Here is a 24,538-nt window from a genome sequence, read left to right as displayed (position 1 = left end):
AGCTGGGATTACAGGCACACGCCACCATGCTTGGCTAATTTTTTTGTGTGTGTTTTTTTTTTTTGAGACGGAGTCTTGCTCTGTGCCCCAGGCTGGAGTGCAGTGGCGCGATCTTGGCTCACTGCAAGCTCCGCCTCCCGGGTTCACGCCATTCTCCTGCCTCAGCCTCCCGAGTAGCTGGGACTACAGGCGCCCGCCACCTCGCCCGGCTAATTTTCTTGTATTTTTAGTAGAGACGGGGTTTCACCGTGTTAGCCAGGATGGTCTCCATCTCCTGACCTCGTGATCCGCCCATCTCGGCCTCCCAAAGTGCTGGGATTACAGGCTTGAGCCACCGCGCCCGGCCAAATTTTTTTGTGTTTTTAGTGGAGACGGGGTTTTACCACATTGGCCAGGCTGGTCTTGAACTCCTGACCTCAAGTGATCTGCCCGCCTCAGCCTCCCAAAGTGCTGGGATTACAGGCATGAGTCACCACACCCAGCTGATGCTTGTTTTTTTAATTTTTTTTTGAGATGTGATCTCACTCTGTAACCCGGGCTGGAGTGCAGTGGAGCAATTTCAGCTCACTACAGCGTCTGCCTCCTGGGGTCAAGTGATTCTCCCGCCTCAGCCTCCTGAGTAGCTGGGACTACAGCCAAGTGCATGTCACCACGCTGGGTTAATTTCTAATTTTTTGTAGAGATGAGGTCTCACCATATTGCCCAGGTTTGTCATGAACTCCTGGGCTCAAGCAATCCTCCTACCTCGGCCTCCCAAAATGCTGGGATTAGAGGCATGAGGCACTGTGCCTGGCTTCATGCCTTTTATAAAATAATATAATAAACACATTTGATAAAAGTTTCAGAAATCTATGAAGAGAATAGAAACCAATTTTTCAAATTGAAGATCTGAGTTAAAACTTGTCCAGATTATTTCAAGAAGTGACCATTCTGCAAATAATACAAGCTATTCAATTTTTCTAACAATTTTTAAAATGCAAATTAACAGAAAAAATTTTATAGTTTAAAAGTTCTAACTATAATACCCCTAACTATTTAAGCTTATAAAAGGGTATGAGCATATAAAATCAAAGAGATTAAGTAGCCAAAGATCTGGGACTTGAAACTTGGGCTACAATTCCTAACCTATTTTTACTATTATTCTACAGCAAACTACAGCATATTCTATTAAACCTTTCAAAATTAGTGCAATGGTATGGGAAATTATAGCATAAGATTGTGACTAGATTATATAATATTATAACTATCTATGTATAACTATATTATATAGCTAATATAAGATATTAACTATCACAGCCGGGCATGGTGGCTCGCGCCTGTAATTCCAGCACTTTGAGAAGCCAAGGCGGGCAGACTGCCTGAGCTCAGGAGTTAGAGACCAGCCTGTGCAACGCAGTGAAACCCTATCTCTACTAAAATACAAAATATTAGCTGGGCGTGGCAGTGTGCACCTATAGTCCCAGCTACTTGGGAGGCTGAGGCAGGAGAAGTACTTGAACCTGGGAGGCAGAGGTTGCAGTGAGCTGAGATCATGCCACTGCACTCCAGCCTGGGCAACAGAGATTCCATCTCCAAAATAAAATTTTAAAAAAAGATATTAACTATCACATAGCCACTTAAAAGGTTAAAGGGTAACTTTATGTCAGAAAAGTAGTGAAGTAAGATTTATAAATGAAGAGGGTATGCATAGGTAAGAAACAGAATTTGTACAGGAATGTAAAAGTCTAATTAGCTATCAACATTTAGATATATAAACTGATAGATAGAAATTAAGTGGCCAAGGAAAGACTCCTAACACAAAAAAAGCTTTCTGCAAACACCTTGGGAATAGCATGACACTAGTGAAAACAAAATGTTCTGGAATTACATAATTGATAAGATACTAGAATCTGTTGATACTTTAGGATTAGAAAACTGACATAAATTGTAAACTTGAATAAAGCCTTTCCAGATTTACCATAAAAAAGATACAGACGACGACAATTCTTTGAGCTTCGAGTTCCATGTACAGTCCTCATTCTGTTAGAATAAACCCCTACTAATATGACAATTAAATAATGTAAATGTAAATAGCAGAATAATATATGCTACAGTGAGTTAATAGCTTGTTAAAAGTCAGTATTCTGGTCAGGCACCGTGGCTCACGCCTGTAAATCCAACACTATGGGAGGCCGAAGCAGGTAGATCACCTGAGCTCAGGAGCTCGAGACCAGTCTGGTCAACATAGTGAAACCCTGTTTCTACCAAAAAAACAAGATTAGCCGGGCGTGGTGGCATGTGCCTGTAGCCCAGTTACTCAGGAAACTGAGGTAGGAGAATCACTTGAACTCAGTAGGCAGAGGCTGCAGTGAGCCGGGATTGAGCCACTTGTACTCCAGCCTGGGCCACAAAAAAGGGGAGTCGGGATTCCACATCTGTTCTTGACTGATCCAAATATCTCCCTTTTAATATACTGTATGGGAAAAAAAATTGTTTTTAATTTGACACAATGTGAAAAATTAGTCTGTGAACAAATCAAGAAGGAAAATGTATAAAAATAAAAGGAATAGTAAATTTTAATTTTAAAAAACATTTAAGGCCAGGCCGGGTGGCTCATGCTTTGTAATCCCAGCACTTTGGGAGGCCAAGGCAGGCAGATCACATGAGGTCGGGAGTTCAAAACTAGCCTGACCAACATGGAGAAACCCCGTTTCTACTAAAAATACAAAATTAGCCGGTGTGGTGATGCATGCCTGTAATCCCAGCTACTTGGGAGGCTGAGGCAGGAGAATCACTTGAACCCAGGAGGTGAAGGTTGCGGTGAGCCGAGATTGTGCCATTGGACTCCAGCCTGGGCAATAAGAGCGAAACTCCATCTCAAAAAAAAAAACATTTAAGGTGACACTGTCATTCCAAATTTTAAACGCATACCCTGAAGGTAAAAGAGCATTGTCACTGGCTCCAAGAATGGGAAATAGTATTTCATACAATATTTTTGAGAAACAAGGAGAAAAAGGTCTGTATTTCACTACTACACTAAAAAGTTTCATTTAATATAACTCTGGGTATCTTCCTATGCTTGTGCTTATGTATGTCAAGGATAAGACTCCTTCCAAAAACTTCATTAAGTGCTAACATGCTGTTTCTCATAACAAAATTACCTACAAGCAATTCACCTGTCACATCAGGTAGCTGGGATATTCCCCTCAATGCCAGTGCCCAGGCAAGTCTAACAGTGGCTTGGAGCCCAGGCAGTTTCCAAAGCTGAGAGTCCTGAAGACGAGAGTGAATTGTTGCAATGTACTGTTTTTCTGTCAACAGTGGAAGTTGATGAATCATATCTGAAAACACAAAAATAGACCACTTTACCAAACACCAGATAAATTCTCACTTCTGATACACAGGAATAATGTCCGGAAGTCAGAAAATCTGAGCATTCTCACAGAAGAATAATGACTAATTAACATTAATTTCTATAAACCAAAAGGTACACTACTGTTGATTGTACACATACTAAAAACAAAAAAAGAAAATGACAATAATCCTAAATTTTAATTTCACTATTTTCAGTTATTTTTATAAGTGCACTACAAATAAACTAGAAAAAAGTTAAAGACATTCATTTTTTTCTGCACATAAATTCTAGAATATTAATCATGCTATCTAAAGATCATAAAAATTTTATTTACTTCATAGAAAACACAGGTCAAAGATAACATTACTGAAATGACAGTCACTGTCTCTCAGAATGTTTTAATAAAAAGTTTGAAAATATAAATAAATGGTAACGAAACAAGCAATTAAGTAAATTAGGCATGTGCAATCATGAACATGTATAATATATGCTTTAATACTTTCCATTCCAAATCCCCCCAAAAAACAGAAATAATTAACAGGACTGCAGTTGTTTTTTAAATGTGATCTTATATATAAATATTCAAATATGAACGGATTGCACACACAGGAACAGAGCATTCTATTTTAGTAGCTAAAATATCATCCTTTTTAAATGTTATCCCCACAATTTTAAGTCTGACTTTTTTTAATGTAGGTAAATGTATAAAACTCAATACCATCTCGTTCCTCTGTGCTTTGCTCTATAAAACTGGTATCAAAACAGTACAGAAGCGCCATAAGAAGAGCCAGATTCACTGCGTCCAGTGAGCCATTGGCCTCAACTGTCACTCTTTCCAAATGTCCAATAAGGAGGAGAGTGTCTTCTTTGCCTAAAGGTGACTGGCAAGCCCAGGCAAAAAGGCTTTCTGCAAGAGACTGCCTGCACTCCTTAATGAGATCAGAAACCTAGAAATAAAAACATATGACTATTAGCATAAACAAATTACAGTGAAGCCTGGTCTTATTCCAAAGTACAAACTACCTTTTACAAAGGCTAAAAAAAAAAAACCTATCTAAATCCACAAGTGATCCTAAGATGTCACCTCTGGAATTCTGAACAAACCCTATTGTTTATTTCTTATCCTTAAGTTCCTTAAGAAATTGGGATGACCAATTTCTTGTTCACTTCATAAAAAGAGCTAGAATGGCACATAAATGACTATACAGAAGCTGAAACAACTGCAGGTCAATTTTATGGACACAGCTGACTACAAACTTTAATATACATTATGAGCTGACTATAATCAACAATAATTTATTGTATACTGTATTGTCAAACAGTAGTACAGTGAATTTTGAATGTTCCCAACACAAAGAAATAATAAACGTTTGAGGTGATGGATATGCTAATTATGTTGATTTGATTATTACATATCATACATATGTATCAAAATATCACACTGTACCCTATACATATATACAATTTTGGGTCAAAGAAAAATAATAAAAGCAAAAAAAAGAAAAGTGGCAATCACACATGGTGTCACTACATAATTCATCTTGAAAAACTGAATATTCTAATTGTCATGTTTCTGCCTCTGAGATTTGACAGACAACTCATGAATTGATTTCATTGAACCCTTGCCTCTTTGCGATGTTTTTCACTGCCCAAACCTCTCTCTCGCTGTAGTTTCTCAAACTCATTATTCACATCAATCTGTGACACCAGGGTAAGAACTTTGTAAGTCAATCCTTGCTCCATCAGCTCATCTGTAAAGCGTGTTGTCATTGAAGCCAGCTCTGGACTGTAATGAAAAGAAATCAATAAACTATGTTAAACAATATTGCTCATGCTTCTTCATAATAATAGATATAGCAAACGCTCTTTTTTTTGAGACAGAGCCTTGCTCTGTCACCCAGGCTGGAGTGCAGTGGCGTGATCACCGCTCACTGCAGCCTTGACCTCCCAGGCTCAGGTCATTCTCCCACCTCAGTGTTCCAAGTAGCTGGAACTGCAGGTGCATGCCACCATGCCCAGCTAATTTTTCTATTTTTTGTAGAGATGGGATTTCATCATGTTGCCCATGCTGATCTAAAACTCCTGAGCTTAAGTGATCCTTGTAATCTGTAATCTGTAGACTATAATCTGTAATCTCAGCACTTTGTAATCCAAAAATAGTTAGGGCCACTGCATCTGGGTCCAAATTATTTTTTATTTATAAACACAATAAAACAGATTTAAATTGTTATATCTTTCTTGGCAGAATGAGAGAGTATATTACTCAGCTTGTTACATACTGCTCAGATTGTATATAAAAAGGGAAATATTGTCATTCTTCAAGTAATTTCAAATTAACCCCTGAAATCCCAAGAAGTAAAAAGACCTGAGTTCTAGGGTCCATGTCTTTCCCCGTCTAGACTGTATCAAGGCTTTCAAGGAATTCGCAATGCATCGCTTTCCATCCCAGTACAAAAGAACAGCTACTAATCCTCTGGTAAGGCCAGGAAAATGTGGCTGTTGGTGCTCTCCTAAAAAAGGAAGTTGAGAAACAATATTATTAATAAACACATATGTGTTTAGAAAGAGACAAAAATCAATTTAACAACGTTCAGTTCAAAGAATCACAGTCACTCAGGGCTTAAGGGGCCGTGGGGTCCTCTACTACAAACATCCATCTACTGTCTAACTTCTTGCTCAACATATTCTAGGGCCATCCAACTTATCCCTAAACACCAGCAGGGACATGGAATTCACCATTTTTCCATACTCCCAATTTTTAACTCTCACACTCACCCGTGATTTTCTACATACTGGGTGAGAATCTTTTGGTCTCACTGTTGTCCACTGAATTTAATTTTATTCAATGCCCATTTTACTATCTCATATGGAATCTTTCAAATATTTCTAAATTTCTTCCCTCAGAATCTTCTCTGAATAAATAACCTTTTTATAATTCAAGTTCATTCACCATTTTAACCGCTCTCCTTTGAATGAGTTCTACTTTTTTTTTTGAGACGGAGTTTCACTCTGTCACCCAGGCTGGAGTGCAGTGGCGCGATCTCACTGCAACCTCTGCCACCTAGGTTCAAGCAATTCTCCTGCCTTAGCCTCCTGAGTAGTTAGGATTATAGGCACTTGCCATCGCTCCTGGCTATTTTTTGTATTTTTAGTAGAGACGGTGTTTCACCATGTTGGTCATGCTGGTCTTGAACTCCTGACCTTGTGATCCACCTGCCTTGGCCTCCCAAAGTGCTGGGATTACAGACGTGAGCCACCACCCCCGGCTAAGTTTCACTTTTTTTAAGAGTACTTTGCCTATAGTTTCATTTTCATTTCCTATAGCTTTCTTTCCCCCTTACTGCAATTACTCCTCCACTCTACTACTTTCTGTTCCCCAAATTCATCACCTTGCTTCACCCTCTTGCACAGGCAATTTCTTCTGCCTGGATGCCCTTCATCCTCCCAAATAACCACCTATTCCACCTGATGTATGCTTACTCATTTTGCAACATCTACCTTAAACTTCATGATGTTGTTAAGACTTCTCTGTATAATCAAGGTCCATCTAATACCTTCTCTCTGGACCATCTCTAAATCTTGCACAAAACTGCATCAATGTACTTAATTGTGTCAAAATCTTTTGTTTCCACATCATTCTCAATTATTAAAATATGAGCTTTTTTACATTAGTTGAGATTTTATTCATCTTTATATCACTGGAGTGATATAATTAACACCATGCCTGGCACATGGTAGGTATAGAAGAAATGTTTGTTAAATGAAAGTTCTGAGTTAAACTCAAAACTCAAGCATGTCTAGTGAACATCCCCCTCATTCTCAATATCATACTTCTTTTAATGCAGTCTTAGGTCAAAAAGGATTTTGGCAGCCATATATTATTTTTAGACATATTAAAATTTGTTCAACTGAAATGCCCATATTTTCTTCAAATGGCTCCTCCGTTATAATCAAAACAAACTACTTATAATATAGAAATTTTTCTCTCTTTTCTCTATACAGCAACCAGAGAAATAATTTCAGAGTTAGAATGAATTATGTAATGTCTCTGCTTAAAGCCCTCATCAACAACTTTCCATTGCAATTAGCATAAAATCCAAATACCTTTCATAGTATGCAAAATCAAACATGCTCTGATTCCTGCTGTATGTGCATCTTCCTTTGCTTTCCCTCTAATTAATGATGCTCCAGCCCCAATGGTCTTTTTATCCTTAAACACGCCTTTATTCCCACCTCAAGCACTGGCTGCTTGCTCTCCCTGGAAAAGCCTTACCCAATAGGTCTGGGTGGCTGGAACCTTCTCATCATTTGGGTCACAAGTCAAATGACCCCATCTTAGAGAGGCTTTCTCTACAGACCCTACTTAGAGTTGCCCTAGTCAGCCTCCACCTCTCTATATCCCACTGCTTTATTTTCTTCCTAGTACTCTGTATTATTGAAATCATCTTCTTTTTCACCTATTCACACATTATCTGAATTACTCTCTCAAAAAGAAATTCCCGAAAAGCAGTGACCTTACCTGCCTACTCACTGACAGCAAGGGCTTTGTGCTATAAAATTTCTGAGACGTCGTTAACAATTCTGATCACTAATGACCTTACCTGCCTACTCACCAACAATTAGTGCTTTGTGCTATAAAATTTCTGAGATGTCTTTAATAATTCTGACGCTAAACTGAAGCTTTCCTTTCAATCAAAGGTTAAAAAAGGCTAGCCAGGGGTGGTGGCATGTGCCTATAATCCCAGCTACTCGGGAGGCTGAGACAGGAGAATCACTTGAACCCGGGAAGTGGAGGTTGTAGTGAGCTGGTATCGTGCCACTGCATTCTAGCCTGGGCGACAGAGCGCGACTCCGTCTCTAAATAAATAAATAAGCAAAGAAAGATTAAAAAAGGAAATATTTTGAACATGGTTTTACCAAACTGCATCCTTAAAAACTATGATAGAATCTAAACAATAAACTATTTTAAACTATAAGTCATTTTATAATTTTGCATTATTTTACCACTGTTTCAGTTAAATGTCAACCTACCAGCAAGAAGAAGCTCAACAGCTGCCAATTCTCCAATATCAAAAAGGTCACTGAGAATAAAGGCTTCTTTAATGAGCTGTTCAGGAAGAAGTCGAGTTCCCTGTTGACCCTGAATGGCGACTCCCTCTGTACTGGCTTTCTGAACCTTCTCATGCTGTTGAACATTTTTTGGCTACAATGATAAAATTGTAATTGTTATGAAAATAGCACACTGGAGACAAGGTCCCAAAGTGTTACCTACAGAAGCTTATTCATGATAATTCAGCCTGGTAACATGACAAACAGAAGTATTTCTTATCATTCTTAGGAGCAATGACCATCTTTTTATTCTCCATAATAATTGCACATTTTAAAATAACTAAGAGTATACATGGATTGTTTGGAAAACAAAGGATAAATGCTTGAGGGGATGAATGATACCCCATTCTCCACGATGTGATTATTTCACACTGCATGCCTGTATCAAAACATCTCACGTACTTCATAAATTTAGAACAGACCTTTATGAGGTAATAGTTTACGTAACCTTAAACTTTTTATTCCAATACGACCTTGTCAATAACTGTGACTGCTAAACTCTGAACTAAAAAATTTGGAGAAAATATACAAAATAGCATACTATTTTTCAAGTTTCTACAGAACTTTTCAACTATATTATAAATAAAAATAACAAGGTCTTCAAATGGTACATAACAAATGGATATATGAACTGTTTAATTACTTAGTAGAGCAAGTAACTGTTTATTAATGTTACATAAAATGTGGTCTTATTTCCTAAAAGATTATTTGGCGCAAACATTTAACATATGACATACAGTACAGAATGTACTGTATGTCATAAAATCTAGTTTCAGAACTTAAAGGTTACACATTGGTCATTGAATCTAGCTCCTCTATTACAGATAGAAAACTCGACACCCGGATAAGTCAGGTAACTTATCTGTGGTCATAAAACTCTCTAGTGGTAGAGCCAAGACTGGAAATCACCTCAACTGGCTCCCAGGCTGGGGCTCTTTCTACTAAAAAAAGCAAAAAAAAAAAAAAAAAAATAGCTAAAAAGCAAAAAGCCATTTCTTGTAATGCAATCCCATAAATAGTTCTTAGATGGCTTCCTTGCTGTATACAAAAAAAAAGTGCCAGACTGGGTGTGGTGGGTCACGCCTGTAATCCTAGCACTTTGAGAGGCTAAAGCAGGCAGATCACTTGAGGCCAGGAGTTCGAGACCAGCCTGGCAAACATGGTGAAACCCCATCTCTAATACAAAAAAAATTAGCTGGACATGGTGGCAGGCATCTGTAATCCAGCTACTTGGGAGGCTAAGGCCGGAGGATTGCTTGAACATGGGAGGGAGGCTGCAGTGAGCCGAGATCGTGCCACTGCACTCCAGACTGGGTGACAGAGTAAGATTCTGACTCACACACACACACACACACACACAAAGGAAAAGTGTCAAACAACAAGAAAAGCATTTTCCAAGTTTGAATCCCCTCCACTAAAGTACTCTATTCCTATTGCAAAGAATTTCAAGATGCAAAAAATAAAGATACACAAGAATTAATTCGTTCCACTAACACAACTTACATAATACTATAAACACTGTAAAATAATACTTAAAATGTTAACGCATATCTGGAAATAAACAAAATAATCAATCTTAACAAGCTTAGATGTATTACCAACTAGAGGTCAGAAATTCTAAGGCAGTTAGTATTTCTGGAATACACTAAATTTCTTAAATAGTCTTCAAATATTATTAAGTTTACCTCCTAGCTAAACATAATATTAACTTTTTTTTTTTTTTTTTTTTTTTTTTTTTTGAGGCGGAGTCTCGCTCTGTAGCCCAGGCTGGAGTGCAGTGGCTGGATCTCAGCTCACTGCAAGCTCCGCCTCCCGGGTTCCCGCCATTCTCCTGCCTCAGCCTCCCGCGTAGCTGGGACTACAGGCGCCGCCACCACGCCCGGCTAATTTTTTTTGTATTTTTAGTAGAGACGGGGTTTCACTGTGTTAGCCAGGATGGTCTCGATCTCCTGACCTCGTGATCCGCCCGTCTCGGCCTCCCAAAGTGCTGGGATTACAGGCTTGAGCCACCGCGCCCGGCCCCATAATATTAACTTCTATGGAGAATAAAGACATAATCATTTCTCCTAAGAAAAATTCCATTAAAATCACAGCAGGGCACAGTGGCTCACATCTGTAATTCCAACACTTTTTGAGACCAAGGCAGGAAGATCACTTGAAGGCAGGAGTTCAAGACCAGCCTGGGCAACATATCTAGACCCTATCTCTAAAAAAAATTAGCTGGGCATGGTGGCACACACCTGTAGTCCCAGCTACTCAGGAGTGAGGAGCCAGAAGAACGCTTGAACCCAGGAGTTTGAGGCTACAGTGAGCTATAATCAGGCCACTGCACTCCAGCCTGGAGGACAGAGCAACACCCTGTCTTTAAAAGATATCTAGAAAAGAAAATCACCGAATCACTGGAGACAGGTAACATATTTTCATTACATACATTAAGAGTTTACTTCCAAAGATCTACTATTTGATAGCACAACAGGGTGATGATAGCCAATAATAATTGCACATTTTAAAATAACTAAGAGTATAAATGGATTGTTTGGAAAACAAAGGAAAAATTCTTGAGGGGATGAATGATACCCCATTCTCCACGATGTGATTATTTCACACTGTATGCCTGTGTACCTCTTAAATATATACATCCTTTATGTACCCACAAAAATTAAAAATTAAAAAAATGTTTTTAAAATAGTTTTTGCAGCTGGCATAGTGGCTCACGTCTGTAATCCCAGCACTTTGGGAAGCTGAGGCAGGAGGATCACTGAAACCAGGAGTCCAAGACAAGCCTGGGCAACAAAGTTAGACCCTGTCTTTTTTTTTTTTAAGTGTTTAGGGGCACATGTCATCAGGACTTCACGAGACTATGTCACAGTAAATAAATTTCTGAAAAGAATCCAAAAATTAAAAAAAGAAGAAGAAGAAGAAGAGTTTACTTGCTTCCTCAATCTTTAAAAAACAAAAAACAAAAAACAAAAAAAAACTGAAAAAGAAAATTTCTTACCGGATTTTTGAACAATGAGATGAAGTCAGGTTTGTGTTTCTTTAATATCTTATCAAGAAGGTGAACAGCTTCAGGTTGTCTTCTCCAAAGAGCATTTCCCACTTTATGCCAAATGTCTTTGTAAGGACCCCATAGACTAGCAGCTTAAAAAAAAAAATAAATGAAACCACCGTCAAAGAAAACATACACTTGAAAAATAGTATGAGGTTACCATCTACACATTTTAGTTACACTCACAGCTACTTTTTCATCTAGGAAGGTATCTTAATTAATATAATTATCAATTATATTATAAATAACTATAATTAGTACATTACATTAACTATATTAAAAATCATTTAATATAATAAATGATTGATATATTGATTGATATATTATATTGATAATGATGATTGATATAAATGATAATTATATATCAATGTGCTGATTAAGAGACACTAATATAAAAGCATAGTTTATTAAAATTCTCAAGCATTGATATAAAGACATCACTTTATCTGACTCATAAAATAAATCCTGACTTCAGGTCAGGCACAGTGGCTCAAGCCTGTAATCCTGGCACTTCGGGAGGCCGAGGCGGGCAGATCACCTGAGGTCAGGAGTTCGAGACCAGCCTGGCCAATATGGTGAAACCCCGTCTCTACTAAAAAGACAGTAATTAGCTGGGCGTGGTGATGGGTGCCTGTAATCCCAGCTACTCAGGAGATTGAGGCAGGAGAATCACTTGTATCCAGGAGGCGGAGGTTGCAGTGAGCCAAGATCGCACCACTGCATTCCAGCCTGGGCAACAGAGTGTGACAGCATCTCAAAATAAATAAATAAATAAATAAATAAGTGGATCTCTGGCCAGGCGAGGTGGCTCACACCTGTAATACCAGCACTTTCGTAAGCTGAGGCCAGTGGATCACCTGAGGTAAGGAGTTCTGACCAGCCTGGCCTACATGGCAAAATTCTGTCTCTACTAAAATATACAAAAAACTAGCTAGGCATGGTGGCGCACACCTGTAATCCCAGCTACTCAGGAGGCTGAGGCAGGAGATTTGCTTGAGCCTGGGAGGTGGAGGTTGCAGTAAGCCGAGATCGTGCCACTGCACTCCAGCCTGCGTGACAGAGTGAGACTCCATCTCAAAAAACAAAAAACAAAAAAATTTAAGCTCCATAAATTAACAGTAAAGTATCGAAGAAGATAAGACAAACAATCCTTGTCTTAAAGCTCACAAGTTGGGGAGATACAATGCACATAAGTGAAATATTCCAGTAAAGGAATATGATTGTTGGCACAAACAATAAAATAATTTCAAAAGATCAAACTGATGGTCAGAGTTGGCTAAGGAATGGCTGCACTCGTGCAGCGTTTGAAGGATGAGGAAAATCTGGGCAACAAACAACAGCTAAGAATAAGTGTGAGCAAAGGATCAGAGACAGGTGTGAGGGTGTGAAAGAGAATTCACAGAGCAGTAGCAAGATTAAAGAGGCAGAAGTAGTGCTTTCAAACTCTGACTATAATCCATAGTAAGAAATATTTCACGTTTCAACCCAGTACACATGTATATACAAAACTGAAACAAAAGTATTATATAAAATACTAAAACTCAGGCTGGCTCTCACCTATAATCCCAGCACTTTAGAAGGCCGAGGCGGGGAGATCACTTGAGGCTAGGGGTTCGAGACCAATCTGGCCAACATGGTAAAAACCGGTCTCTACCAAAAATACAAAAATATTAGCTAGGAGTGGTGGCACACACCTGTAATCTCAGGTACTCATGAGGCTAAGCACCAGAATTGCTTGAACCTAGGAGACAGAGGTTGCAGTGAGCCTAGATGGTGCCACTGCACTCCATCCTGGGCAACAGAGCAAGATTCTGTCTCAATAACAACAATAAAAAACTAAAGTAAATTCATTTATTACATTTAATGTATGTATATTGTGTTCTGATATTTTGTGTTCTATCCAATTTTTGGTGAGGGGTCCACTAAATTGATTTTATCTTTATTGTTTTTAAGATACAGTCTCACTCACTCTGTCACCCAGGCTGGAGTGCACTGGCACAATCTCCGCTGACTACAACTTTCACCCCCTGGGTTCAAGTGATCCTCCTGCCTCAGCTTCCTGAGTAGCTGGGGTTACAGGCGCGCCACCACGCCCATCTAATTTTTGTATTTTTGTTAGAGATGAAGCTTCACCATTTGGCCAGGTTGGTCTTGAACTCCTGACATCAAGTAATCTGCCCGCCTCGGCCTCCCAAAGTGCTGGGATTACAGGCGTGAGCCATGGCGCCCAGCCTCTAGTAAACTGATTTTAGACTCACCATTTAAAAAATATGACCCTAAAGCTAAAGTTTCCTGTTTGGAAATAAGCAGATAAGGTAACCCTGTGTTTAGACTCTGAAGGAAAAACTGGTCAAAACCAATCAATTACTCAACAGATGAAACTTAAAACTAACTATAGCCTAAACATTAAAGATTGTAAACAGGTTAAACTGCTGAGAAAACCCAAATCCAAATAAAGTTACCAGGATATAAGAATAACATGAAAGATAACTGTAATGTAATTAAATACATCATAAACCAATGAACAATGATGTCAGATGATGCAATGTAATGAAAAAAAAAATTTTTTTTGAGACACGGTCTCACTTTGTCGCCCAGGCTAGAGTACAGTGGCGCCATCTCAGCTCACTGTAGCCTCGACCTCCTGGGCTCCTCCCACTTCAGCCTCCTGAATAGCTGGGACTACAGGTGTGCAACCACAACCGCCTAATTTTTGTTTTTTTTTTTTCTCCTTTTTTTGGGTAGAGACGCGGTTTCACCATGTTGTCCAGGCTCATCTCACACTCCTGGACTCAAGCAATCTGCCCACCTTGGCCCTCCCAAGTGCTGGGATGAAAGGCATGAGCCACCACACCCAGGCTGAAAAAAAAAATTGTAAAGGGGAGATATACAGGGAGAGGATGGACTAAACCAGTGGAGCTGGATCATCTATTCATACTTTCATTCACTATCAAATATTTACTGAGGGACCTTATAGATATAGACTGAGCAAGACAGACAGAATCCCAAGCCTCATGGAATTAATAAATTGATAAGACTGACAGACATTAAACAAAGAATTCCAGGCCAGGTGCAGTGGCTCATACCTGTAATTTCAGCACTTTGGGAAGCTCAAGTGTGCAGATCACGAGGTCAGGAGTTTGAGACCAGCTTGGCCAATATGGTGAAACCTCGTCTCTACTAAAAACACAAAAATTAGCTGGGTGTGGTGGTGCACACCTCTAGTCCCAGCTACTCAGGAGGCTGAGGCAAGAGAAATCGCTTGAACCCGGGAAGCAGAAGTTGCAGTGAGCTGAGATCGTGCCACTGCACTCCAGCCTGAGCAACACAGCAAGACTCTGTCTCAAGAAACAAAACAAAACAAAAAAACAAAGAACTCCAAAGATATCAGTATAATAAAAGATATGATGAAGTACAGAGTGCTATGAGAGTATATGAAAGAGAGAACCTATTCCGAAGATTAGGGCAGGAAGTGAAGCGTCAGGTCTTTGATGTGGGGATGTGGAAGAATGGGAATCTGCATATCTAGATCTTCCTTACATAGAGAGATCATCCAATTCCCCGCTTTGCTTCTCCTGCTTTGGTCCCACACTTGCCAATCTTCTGATTAAAAATATAGCTCGACATACAAATTTCTAGTATGAAGAAGGTGTTGACAAAGCAACGTGAATACCTATGCAGACATACTTCCCATTAAAGAGCAATAACTGGCGGACAGGGGTGGTGGCTCATCCCTGTAACCCCAGCACTTCAGGAGACCAAGGCTAGGAGTTCGAGACCAGTCTGGCCAAAATGGTGAAACTCTGTCTCTAGAGAAATACAAAAATTAGCCAGGCGCAATGGTGCACACCTGTATAATCCAGCTACAAGGAAGTTTGAGGCACAAGAATCGCTTGAATCTGGGAGGCAGAAGTTGCAGTGAGCTGAGATTACACCACTGCAATCCAGCCTTGGCAACACAGCAAGACTCTTTCTCAAAAAACAAACAAACAAATAAATAAATAAATAATAAAATAATAAGAGCAATAACTGGCACACTGGCTTACGTATCTGTCTTTTCTGAATTTGATTAGCGAATAATCAATGAATGGGACCTAATCAACTCTAAATACTCTGAAAAAAATCAGATTTCTGTGCCTGCCAAAATGAGGACCTAGATCCTGGTGACTAGCTGACTTTCCTCAGGATGATTTTCTTGGCCCTCTCTCTAACTGCAAAGGATAGAGTAGGTTTCAGCCTTGGATTCCAGGCCCATGATGGAATTTTTCCTATTAGTAAATGGCAGTTTCCAGTAGTAGATGACAAAATGAAACTGGCATCGTAGGACAATGGTGTTCTAGTGTGGCTGATAGACAAGAACAGGCAGTGTCAGGAAACAAGGATAATAGGTAAGTAAGCCACTTATAAGAAAATGGAACCCGGAGGTCAAGGCAGGTGGATCACCTAAGGTCGGGAGTTCAAGACCAGCCTGATCAACATAGAGAAATCCTATCTCTACTAAAAATGCAAAATAAGCTGGGCGTGGTGGCAGGCACCTGTAATCCCAGCTACTCGGGAGGCTGAGGCAGGAGAATCGCTTGAACCCAGGAAGTGGAAGTTGCAGTGAGCCAAGATCGTGCTATTGCACGCTAGCCTGGGCAACGGGAGTGAAACTCCAACTCAAAAAAAAAAAAAATTATATATATATATATATATAAAAGAAAATAGAACCTAAACTAGGATGAGGACAGTACAGGAGGAAGAAAAGGTCTGTTAGTAACAGAAAGGACTCAGAATAGGTTATCAAATGGCACAAGGTATAAAGGGAAGGTATTAATGATGACTCCTGCGCAAATCTGAAATATACCTTACCAAAGACATTTCAGAAATCTGATGAAGTGCTGACAAAAGTTAATTTTCTCTCCTTCATTTTAAATATTAATTAATACACAATAGGACCTCTGAAAAACTAATAAATTTCCTTGTACTATACATATTTAGTGTAGTAAGCTCAGTGAATGGTAGGGAAAAATCCAATTTTTCCCCCAATAATGGTAGGCATCCAATTAAAGGTCAAAACTCTACAATAGGCCAGGTACGGTGACTCACACCTGTGATCCCAGTACTGTGGGAGGCCAAGGGAGGCAGATCACTTGAGGTCAGGAGATCGAGTCCAGCCTGGCCAACATGTTGAAGCCCTGTCTCTACAAAAAATACAAAAAAAAAAATTAGCCAGGCATGGTGGCGTGCGCCTGTAATCCCAGCTACTCAGGAGGCTAAGGTGGGAGAATCGCTTGAACCCAGGAGGCAGAGGTTGCAGTGAGCCGAGAGCACACCCACTGCACTCAAGCCTGGAAGACAGAGTGAGACTCCATCTCAAAAAACAAACAAACAAACAAACAAACTCAACAATAAAAAAACAAGTACACCGGCCTACTTAGTTCGTCATTAATATCAACATAGCACCAAAGGGCCAGGCAAGGTGGCTCACACCTGTAATCCTAGCACTTTGGGAGGCTGAGGTAGGCCTCCCAAGGTTCAAGGAGCTTAAGTGCAGGAGTTCAAGACCAGCCTGGGCCACATGGCAAAACCCTGTCTCTACTTAAAAAAAAACAGGCCGGGCGTGGGGGCTCACGCTTGTAATCCCAGCACTTTGGGAGGCCAAGGCAGGCAGATCACAAGCTCAGGAGTTCAAGTCCAGCACGGCCAACATGGTGAAACCCCATCTCTACTAAAGATACAAAAAAAAATTAGCTGGGCGTGGTGGTGCACACCTGTAATCCCAGCTACTTGGGAGGCTGAGGCAGGAGAATCGCTTCAACCCAGGAGGCAGAGGTTACAGCGACCTGAGATCGTGTCATTGCACTCCAGTCTGGGTGACAGGGTAAGACTCCATCTCAAAAAAAAAAAAAGCTGGGCATAGTGGCTTGTTCTATAGTCTCAGCTACTCATGGGAGGATCACCTGAGTCTCAGAGGTAGAGGCTGTAGTATGCCATGATTGAGCCACTGCAGTCCAGTGTGGGCAAGAGAGTGAAACTTCGTCTCAAAAAAGAAAAACAAAAAACAAAAACAAAAACAAAAAACACCAAAGGTAGCTACAACAGAGAGTTATCTTCAATCTGCCTTGAGTTTGACCAATTTTAGTAAATACCTTTTTTTTTGTTTGTTTTTTGTGACAGGGTCTTGCTGTCACCCAGGCTGGTGTTCAGTGAGGCAATCACAGTTCACTACAGCCTCAAACTCCTGAGCTCAAGCAACCTCCTGCCTCAGCTTCTCTAGTAGCTAGGATTACAGTTGCGCACCACTAGACCTGGCTAATTTTTGTATTTTTTGTAGAACTGGGGTGTTACTATGTTGCCCAGGCTCATCTTGAAGTCCTAGCTTCAAGTGATCCTCCCTCCTCAGCCTCCTAAAGTGCTGGGATTACAGCAAATACCTTTTTACTGATTACAAATGAAGGGACACTATAAATTTTTCAAAATTACTAAATATGTACTTTTAACATGTAGTTTAGTCAGTTGAGAAATACATTTCTTTTCCTTAATGTTTAGGGATACCTCCAGCAAATCACATTTACTCACTCACTCACCATGTGTAAAGTACTGGTAAGATTACACTGTAGTAAGGAAAAACATTAATCATAATCATACATAAATGTAAAATCTGGTCAGGCGCGGTGGCTCACGCCTGTAATCCCACCACTTTGAGAGGCCAAGGCAGGCAGATCACGAGGTCAGGAGATCAAGACCATCCTGGCTAACACAGTGAAACCCCATCTCTACCAAAAATACAAAAAATTAGCCAGGCGTGATGGCATGCGCCTGTAGTCCCAGCTACTCGGGAGGCTGAGGCAGGAGAATCGCTTGAACCCGGGAAGCGGAGGTTGCAGTGAGCCGAGATCACACCACTGCACTCCAGCCTGGGCAACAGAGTAAGACTCCATCTTAAAAAAAAAAAAAAAGTAAAATCCGACTGTGGTCAGGATATGAAGGATATGAAGGAGAGGTAGCCAGGGCAAGAGATCACATTATAGGGGAATCTGACTTAGCCAGAGAGGCAGGAGGAGAGAATTATCCATGAGGAAGTGATAACTAGGCTGAAATCTGAAGAACAAAAGTGGTAGTTAACTGACAGGTGGGAGGTGAAGACATGCATTCCCGGAAGAGGACATGTGGGTTTCTATGGCAAGAGGGAATGCGACATGTCAAAGAACTCAAAAGGCCAAGAGAGCTGCAGTACAGAAAACGGGTTTGGCAAGATCATCACATAGGGCTCACCTGCCCACGTTAAAGAATTTTGATGGCTGGGCGTGGTGGCTCAGGCCTGTAATCCCAGCGCTTTGGGACACCGAGGCAGGCAGTTCACGAGGTCAGGGTATCAAGACCATCCTGGCCAACATGGTGAAACCCTATCTCTACTAAAAATACAAAAATTAGCTGGGCGTCGTGGCGAACGCCTGTAGTCCCAGCTACTCAGGAGGCTAAGGCAAGAGAATCGCTTGAACCCAGGAGGCAGAGGTTTCAGTGAGCCAAGATCACGCCACTGCACTCCAGCCTGGTGATAGAGCCAGACTCCGTCTCAAAAGATTTTGGTTTTTACTCTAAAAGATCAAGTCAAATGAAGATTTAAAATATGAGGACTTTTTGCTCATGCCTATAATTCCAGCACTTTGGGAGGCCGAGGTGGGTGAATCATTGGAGGTCAGGAGTTCGAGGCCAGCCTGGCCAACATAGTGAAACCCCATCTCTACTAAAAATACAAAAATTAGCCAGGTGTGGTGGCGGGCGCCTGTAATCCTAGCTGCTTAGGGAGGCTGAGGCAGGAGAATCTCTTGAATCTGGGAGGCAGAGGTTGCAGTGAGCTGAGATCATGCCACTGCACTACAGTCTGGGCAACAGAATGAGCCCATCTCAAAATAAAAAATAAATAAATAAATAATTTTTTAAAAACGGACTTTCTGAACTACAAGAAACAGAAGTTAACCCTATTGAGAGCTGTTTACAAGGATGGAAGAGACCAGAATGGGTGAAGGAATAGTAGGTATGAAGAGGGAGTCAGTGGGCTGGGCACAGCAGCTCAGGCCTATAATCCAGCTACTAGGGAGGCTGAGGCAGGAGAATGGTTTAAACTTGGGAGGTGGAGGCTGCAGTGAGCTGAGACTGCACCACTGAACTCCAGCCTAGGCAGAGAGAGGGAGGCAGGGAGGAAGGGAGGGAGGAAGGAAGGAGATGGAGTCAGTGAATACTAACAAATCTTTTGACAGGTTTTACTAGGAAGAGGACAGTAAGTGGAGTGAGGCATGAGATTATTAGTGGAGAGAAAGGAAAGAGCAAGACAGAGAAGTGAATATATAAGACAAAAAAGGGTAACAGAAGAAGAACACGATGGGTGGGATTTACATTAGATAGGAAGATAGAGGAAAACTGATTCAAAAGGATGCAGACACACCTAGGTTTATAGGTTTGAGAGTGAATAAAGGGAGTTTATGCAGGTTGGTTCCTATTTTTTCTGTGACTAGAAGTCTGAGGGTTTAGTTAGTCGCAGGTTGAAGATTTGAAGAGTGTGGAAAGGTCTGAAGTAGTCACTGCTGTGAATGGACGAGGTGACCAGACTATCACAGAAGGACTGCCAAGCAATGTTAATAGTTGCTTATTCACAAGTATGTGAGTGTACTCAGCCAGGTTGATACAGGTCACAAGACCAGTTGTTATACAGCTGAAATACAAGCATAGGTCTTTTTTTTTTTTTTAGACAGAGTCTCGCTCTGTCGCCCAGGCTGGAGCACAATGGCATGATCTTGGCTCACTGCAACCTCTGCCTCCCAGGTTCAAGCGATTCTCCTGCCTCAGTCTCCCAAGTAGCTAGGATTACAGACACCTGCCATCATGCCAGGCTAATTTTTGTATTTTTGTAGAGACAGGGTTTCACCATGTTGGCCAGGCTGGTCTCGAACTCCTGACCTCAGTGATCTGCCTACTTCAGCCTCCCAAAGTGCTGGGATTACAGGCATGAGCCACCACACCCGACCAACCATAGGTCTTAGAACTCTACAATCTCTATATTTTTTCCTTACAACTCTAAGATGTTTGATTTTTTAAAACTAATTTAAAGGAAGCACATAACACAGAATGCAATCTCCACATATTTTAAGTGTACAGTTCAGCAGTGTTAAGCATATTCACATTGTGCAACAGATCTTCAAAGCTTTTTTCATCTTGCAAAATAGAAACTCTATGCCCCCTAAACAACTCCCCATTTTCCCCTTTCCCAGCTCCTGGCAACCACCATTCTACTTTCTGTTTCTATGAGTTTGACTACTTCAGATACCTCATATAAGTGGAATCATGCAGTATTTGTGTCTTGTGACTGGCTTATTTCACTTAGTATGTCCTCAAGATTCATCCACATTGTTTTATGTGACAGGATTTCCTTCCTTTTTAAGGCTGCATAAAGATATTATGTATATGCATGTATACGTTATGTATATGCATATACATTATGTATACTGCATGTATATGACACATTTCCTTTACCCACTCAACCCGACATTCATTACTTGATGGAAAAAGAGTTCCTTCCCTACCACGTTTAGTTTTTTAAAAAAACCACCTCCTGACTCTTGGCTTTTAAAACTCTTGGTTTTACCGCTAACACGGTAAAACCCCGTCTCTACTAAAAATACCAAAAAAAATTAGCCCGGCGCGGTGGTGGGCGCCTGTAGTCCCAACCACTCCGGAGGCTGAGGCCGGACATTCCTTGAACCCGGGAGGCGGAGCTTGCAGTGAGTGGCGATCGCGCCACTGCACTCCAGCCTGGGCGACAGAGCGAGACTCCGTCTCAAAATAATAATAATAATAATAAGCCAGGCTAGCCAAGCATGGTGGCAGGCGCCTGTAATCCCAGTTACTTCGAAGGCTGAGGCAGGAGAATTGCTCGAACCCGGGAGGCTGAGGCTGCAGTGAGCCGAGATCATGCTACTGCACTCCAGCCTGGGTGACAGGGTGAGACTCCATCTCAAAAAGAGAAAAAAAAGAAAGGAAAATAAATGTATATACCCTGCGCGCTGGCTCACACCTGTAAACCTACCACTTTGGGAGGCAGAGGCAGAAGGATAGCGTGAGGACAGCAGTTCGAGATCAGCCTAGACAACATGGAGAAACCCTGCGTCTACTAAAAATACAAAAATTAGCCCAGCGTGGTGGCACGTGCCTGTAATTCCAGCTACTCGGGAGGCTGAGGCAGGAGAATTGCTTGAACCTGGGAGGCAGAGGTTGCAGCGAGCCGGGATCGCATCACTGCACTCCAGCCTGGGAGGCAGAGCAAGACCCCATCTCAAAAACAAAAAATTAAAAAATAAAATAAAATAGAGAAATTATATATAACCACACGTATAACACGCAACCCTTGCTTTTAAGCATATCTAATTGGGAAGGAAGGACAGCAATATTAAGCATGTAACTTCATTACTAACCTTCTAATATATGTCTAATATCATAAAATGAATTAGGTTGTGCTTAAGTAGTAGCACTAAGTAGTTTAAGCACCTAAGACTGGCTTAGAATCATTAGATGTTTAACTCTGGGGACATTACGTAACTATTTGAAGTCTCTATTTCCAAATCTGTAAAATGGTGTATTTAACAGCAACTACTCCAAAGGGCAACTGAATGAGATAAGCACAATAATAAGCGTAAAGCTGGGATATAGTATGTGCTCAGTAAGCATAGCTTTCATTATAATTTATCACAGCGTTTCTGAAATGATTTGATTTACAAAGCAGATTTAGACAACTTTTCGAGAATATCAGTCCTGTGGAAAATAGAACCAATACTTTAAAAAGTGACTGTAAAGAAACAGAAAATGCACCCAGGAAAGAGTCCTTTTAAGTGAGATTCTTACAAGCATTTATCACACAAATGTACTCTTAATCTTGCCCGCGAAGTTCTGAGCATCTCAACCGAGGCATTAACATTCTAAGCGCCAAATTCTTTCCCCGGACTGCTCTGCCCATGAAGGACTTTCTGCATCCTTGCTCCGCCTACTATGCGACAGCAGCGTACCCCAGGAAATATGACAATCAAAATGCACTCACTCATTCAGACACCACTGGAGGGCGGTACCGCCCGAATTGAGAATCACCAAAAGAGGATCCACCCCAAATCTTCCAGAGTTCCTTTACTACCTTCTAGATTCAATTCCACCCCGAAAATCTACAGCTCCAAAGGTACAAGAATATCCAGGGCCTAACCACACCCGCAGAGTTAGGAGACGTCCGCTGAAGCCCCGCCACCCTCTTCCTGACCACCTTTCAGATGGCCGACTTCATCATCGGGAGTATTCGCTGCCTGCAAGATCTCCCACCCTCTAAGAACACCGGCGCCTACTTTCAGCCTCTGCTCGTGGCTGGAAAATATCTCGGGTCCTTTGGCTTCACTGCTGAAGACCTGACGCTATTCCGGCGAAATCTGGACCACAGACGCACAGTGGAACTTGGGGGTAAGGGGGCCAGGCTTAGCCCTGGGCTGTGAGAGATTAAACACCTGGGTCCAGCGGCCCAAGCCTCACTGCCTCGACTCTCAAACGCCAACTCAAGGGCTAGAGCCGCAGCACCGACGCGCGCCATTCAAACTGGGGAGGGGTGAGACTCTAGGCCCAGAATTAGGGAAAAGGAGGCACCGCACATAAGTTGGGTCCTAGACTCCGAGAAACCCCACGGTCTCGTCTCTCCCTGAAGACCTGGTCATCGCTCAGCTCAATCATCTCCTTTCTGTCTGGCCACACTTACCCGAATTTACCGCCAAAGGCGTCGCCATCTTAGAGGCGCACTAACAGAGCCCTTCTGCCGCATGGAGGCCCCAGGAAGGGGTGAGGCTGCCCTGAGTGAAGCCTGAACAAAAAGGCACCAGGCTGTCCCCTCCACGCTGGGCCGTCCCAGGCGTACAGAAGGCTCCAGAATCTGCTCTGGGTCACAAGTATCAATTTTCATTGGGATTATTCCCATTCAAATAAGGCAAGGGCAACCACTTCAGAGACACGAGGTCCTCGATCGGACGTTCATCGTGTAGTGCATCCTGGGACTTGTAGTTTCTTTCTAATGATGAATTGGTTAAGTGGAGAGGAAAAAGTAAAGTGGAATAGAAAAAGATATTCTGAGAGTAGTTATTAAAATGACGCCCACTTATGAGATTATAAAAGCCGTAAATTCAAATCATTAGCTCCGTTTCAAGTTCAATCTTCCTTACAGTGGGGAGTGGAGTAAGGTGTGAAGTGTCTACACCTCAAAAAGTCATTGACCAGTTAAAAACTAAGTTTCCGTGACATTTCAATTTACCAAGTATGTTGTGTCAACATAGTTGCGTAGAGCGAAACAAATCATAATTTTTAACTATAAAATTTTCAAATGGATACAAAATTAGCATAGTGAACAGGCAGCATCAATAACGTGGCCAATTTCCCACCACGGCAGCCCCAACCCACCCTTACCACCCCAGCACCTTATCCTCCCCACCCCCCGCCCCCGATTATTTTGAAACAAATTCCAGACATATCGTTTCATAATCACCAAGTATGTTTCTACCTGAGCAACCAAAGTAGCTGAACTCTCTTTCCTCAGTTGTTAAATTTTAGTTTACTGATTTTCAAACTAAAATATAATCATTGCTATTTACAGCTATGTATTAAGAATTTTACAGCCATTATTTCATTTAATCTCTGCAAACCATTCTATTGGGAAAATGATCTGATTATAGCTATGTCAGCGATGTTCCATGTGCCTTACAATCTCATTGTATCAACTCTCCATCATTCCCATTTCACTGTTGGAAATTAGAATCAAATAATTTAGACAAAAGCACAGAGTATGTTAACAATATCCAGAACTGGCTGGGTGCGATGGCTCATGCCTGTAATACCAGCACTTTGGGAGGCCAAGGTGGGCGGATCACTTAAGGTCAGGTGTTTGAGACCAGCCTGGGCAGCATGGTGAAACCCCGTCTCTACTAAAAATATAAAAATTAGCCAGGCGTGGCGGCACGCACCTGTAACCCCCAGCTGTTCGGGAGGCTGAG

General features: G+C 41.3%; 1 protein-coding gene across 3 annotated transcripts in view; it reads right to left on the bottom strand.

Moving 5' to 3' along the window:
* The window catches only part of NUP205 (nucleoporin 205), a 92,247-nt gene extending 68,946 nt beyond the window's left edge, over window positions 1-23,301 (bottom strand). The window contains exons 1-7 of one of the 3 annotated variants that reach the window (XM_005550859.5): window positions 23,257-23,301; window positions 11,442-11,584; window positions 8,366-8,537; window positions 5,700-5,844; window positions 4,961-5,120; window positions 4,053-4,281; window positions 3,141-3,320 (exon numbers count right to left, since the gene is read on the bottom strand). In XM_005550859.5, the coding sequence (XP_005550916.3) occupies window positions 3,141-3,320; window positions 4,053-4,281; window positions 4,961-5,120; window positions 5,700-5,844; window positions 8,366-8,537; window positions 11,442-11,584; window positions 23,257-23,284 (1,057 nt within the window). In that variant the 5' untranslated portion in view covers window positions 23,285-23,301. The remainder of the gene's footprint in view (window positions 1-3,140; window positions 3,321-4,052; window positions 4,282-4,960; window positions 5,121-5,699; window positions 5,845-8,365; window positions 8,538-11,441; window positions 11,585-23,256) is intronic. The other 2 variants (XM_065542603.2, XM_005550860.5) reach the window with 2 other exon arrangements.
* Between the last annotated feature and the right edge of the window lie 1,237 nt (window positions 23,302-24,538).

Source organism: Macaca fascicularis, chromosome 3 (assembly GCF_037993035.2).
Source record: "Macaca fascicularis isolate 582-1 chromosome 3, T2T-MFA8v1.1".
Classification (NCBI taxonomy): domain Eukaryota; kingdom Metazoa; phylum Chordata; class Mammalia; order Primates; family Cercopithecidae; genus Macaca; species Macaca fascicularis.
Note: the sequence above shows the minus strand (reverse complement) of the source record. Positions and strands in the feature narration are given on the sequence as shown.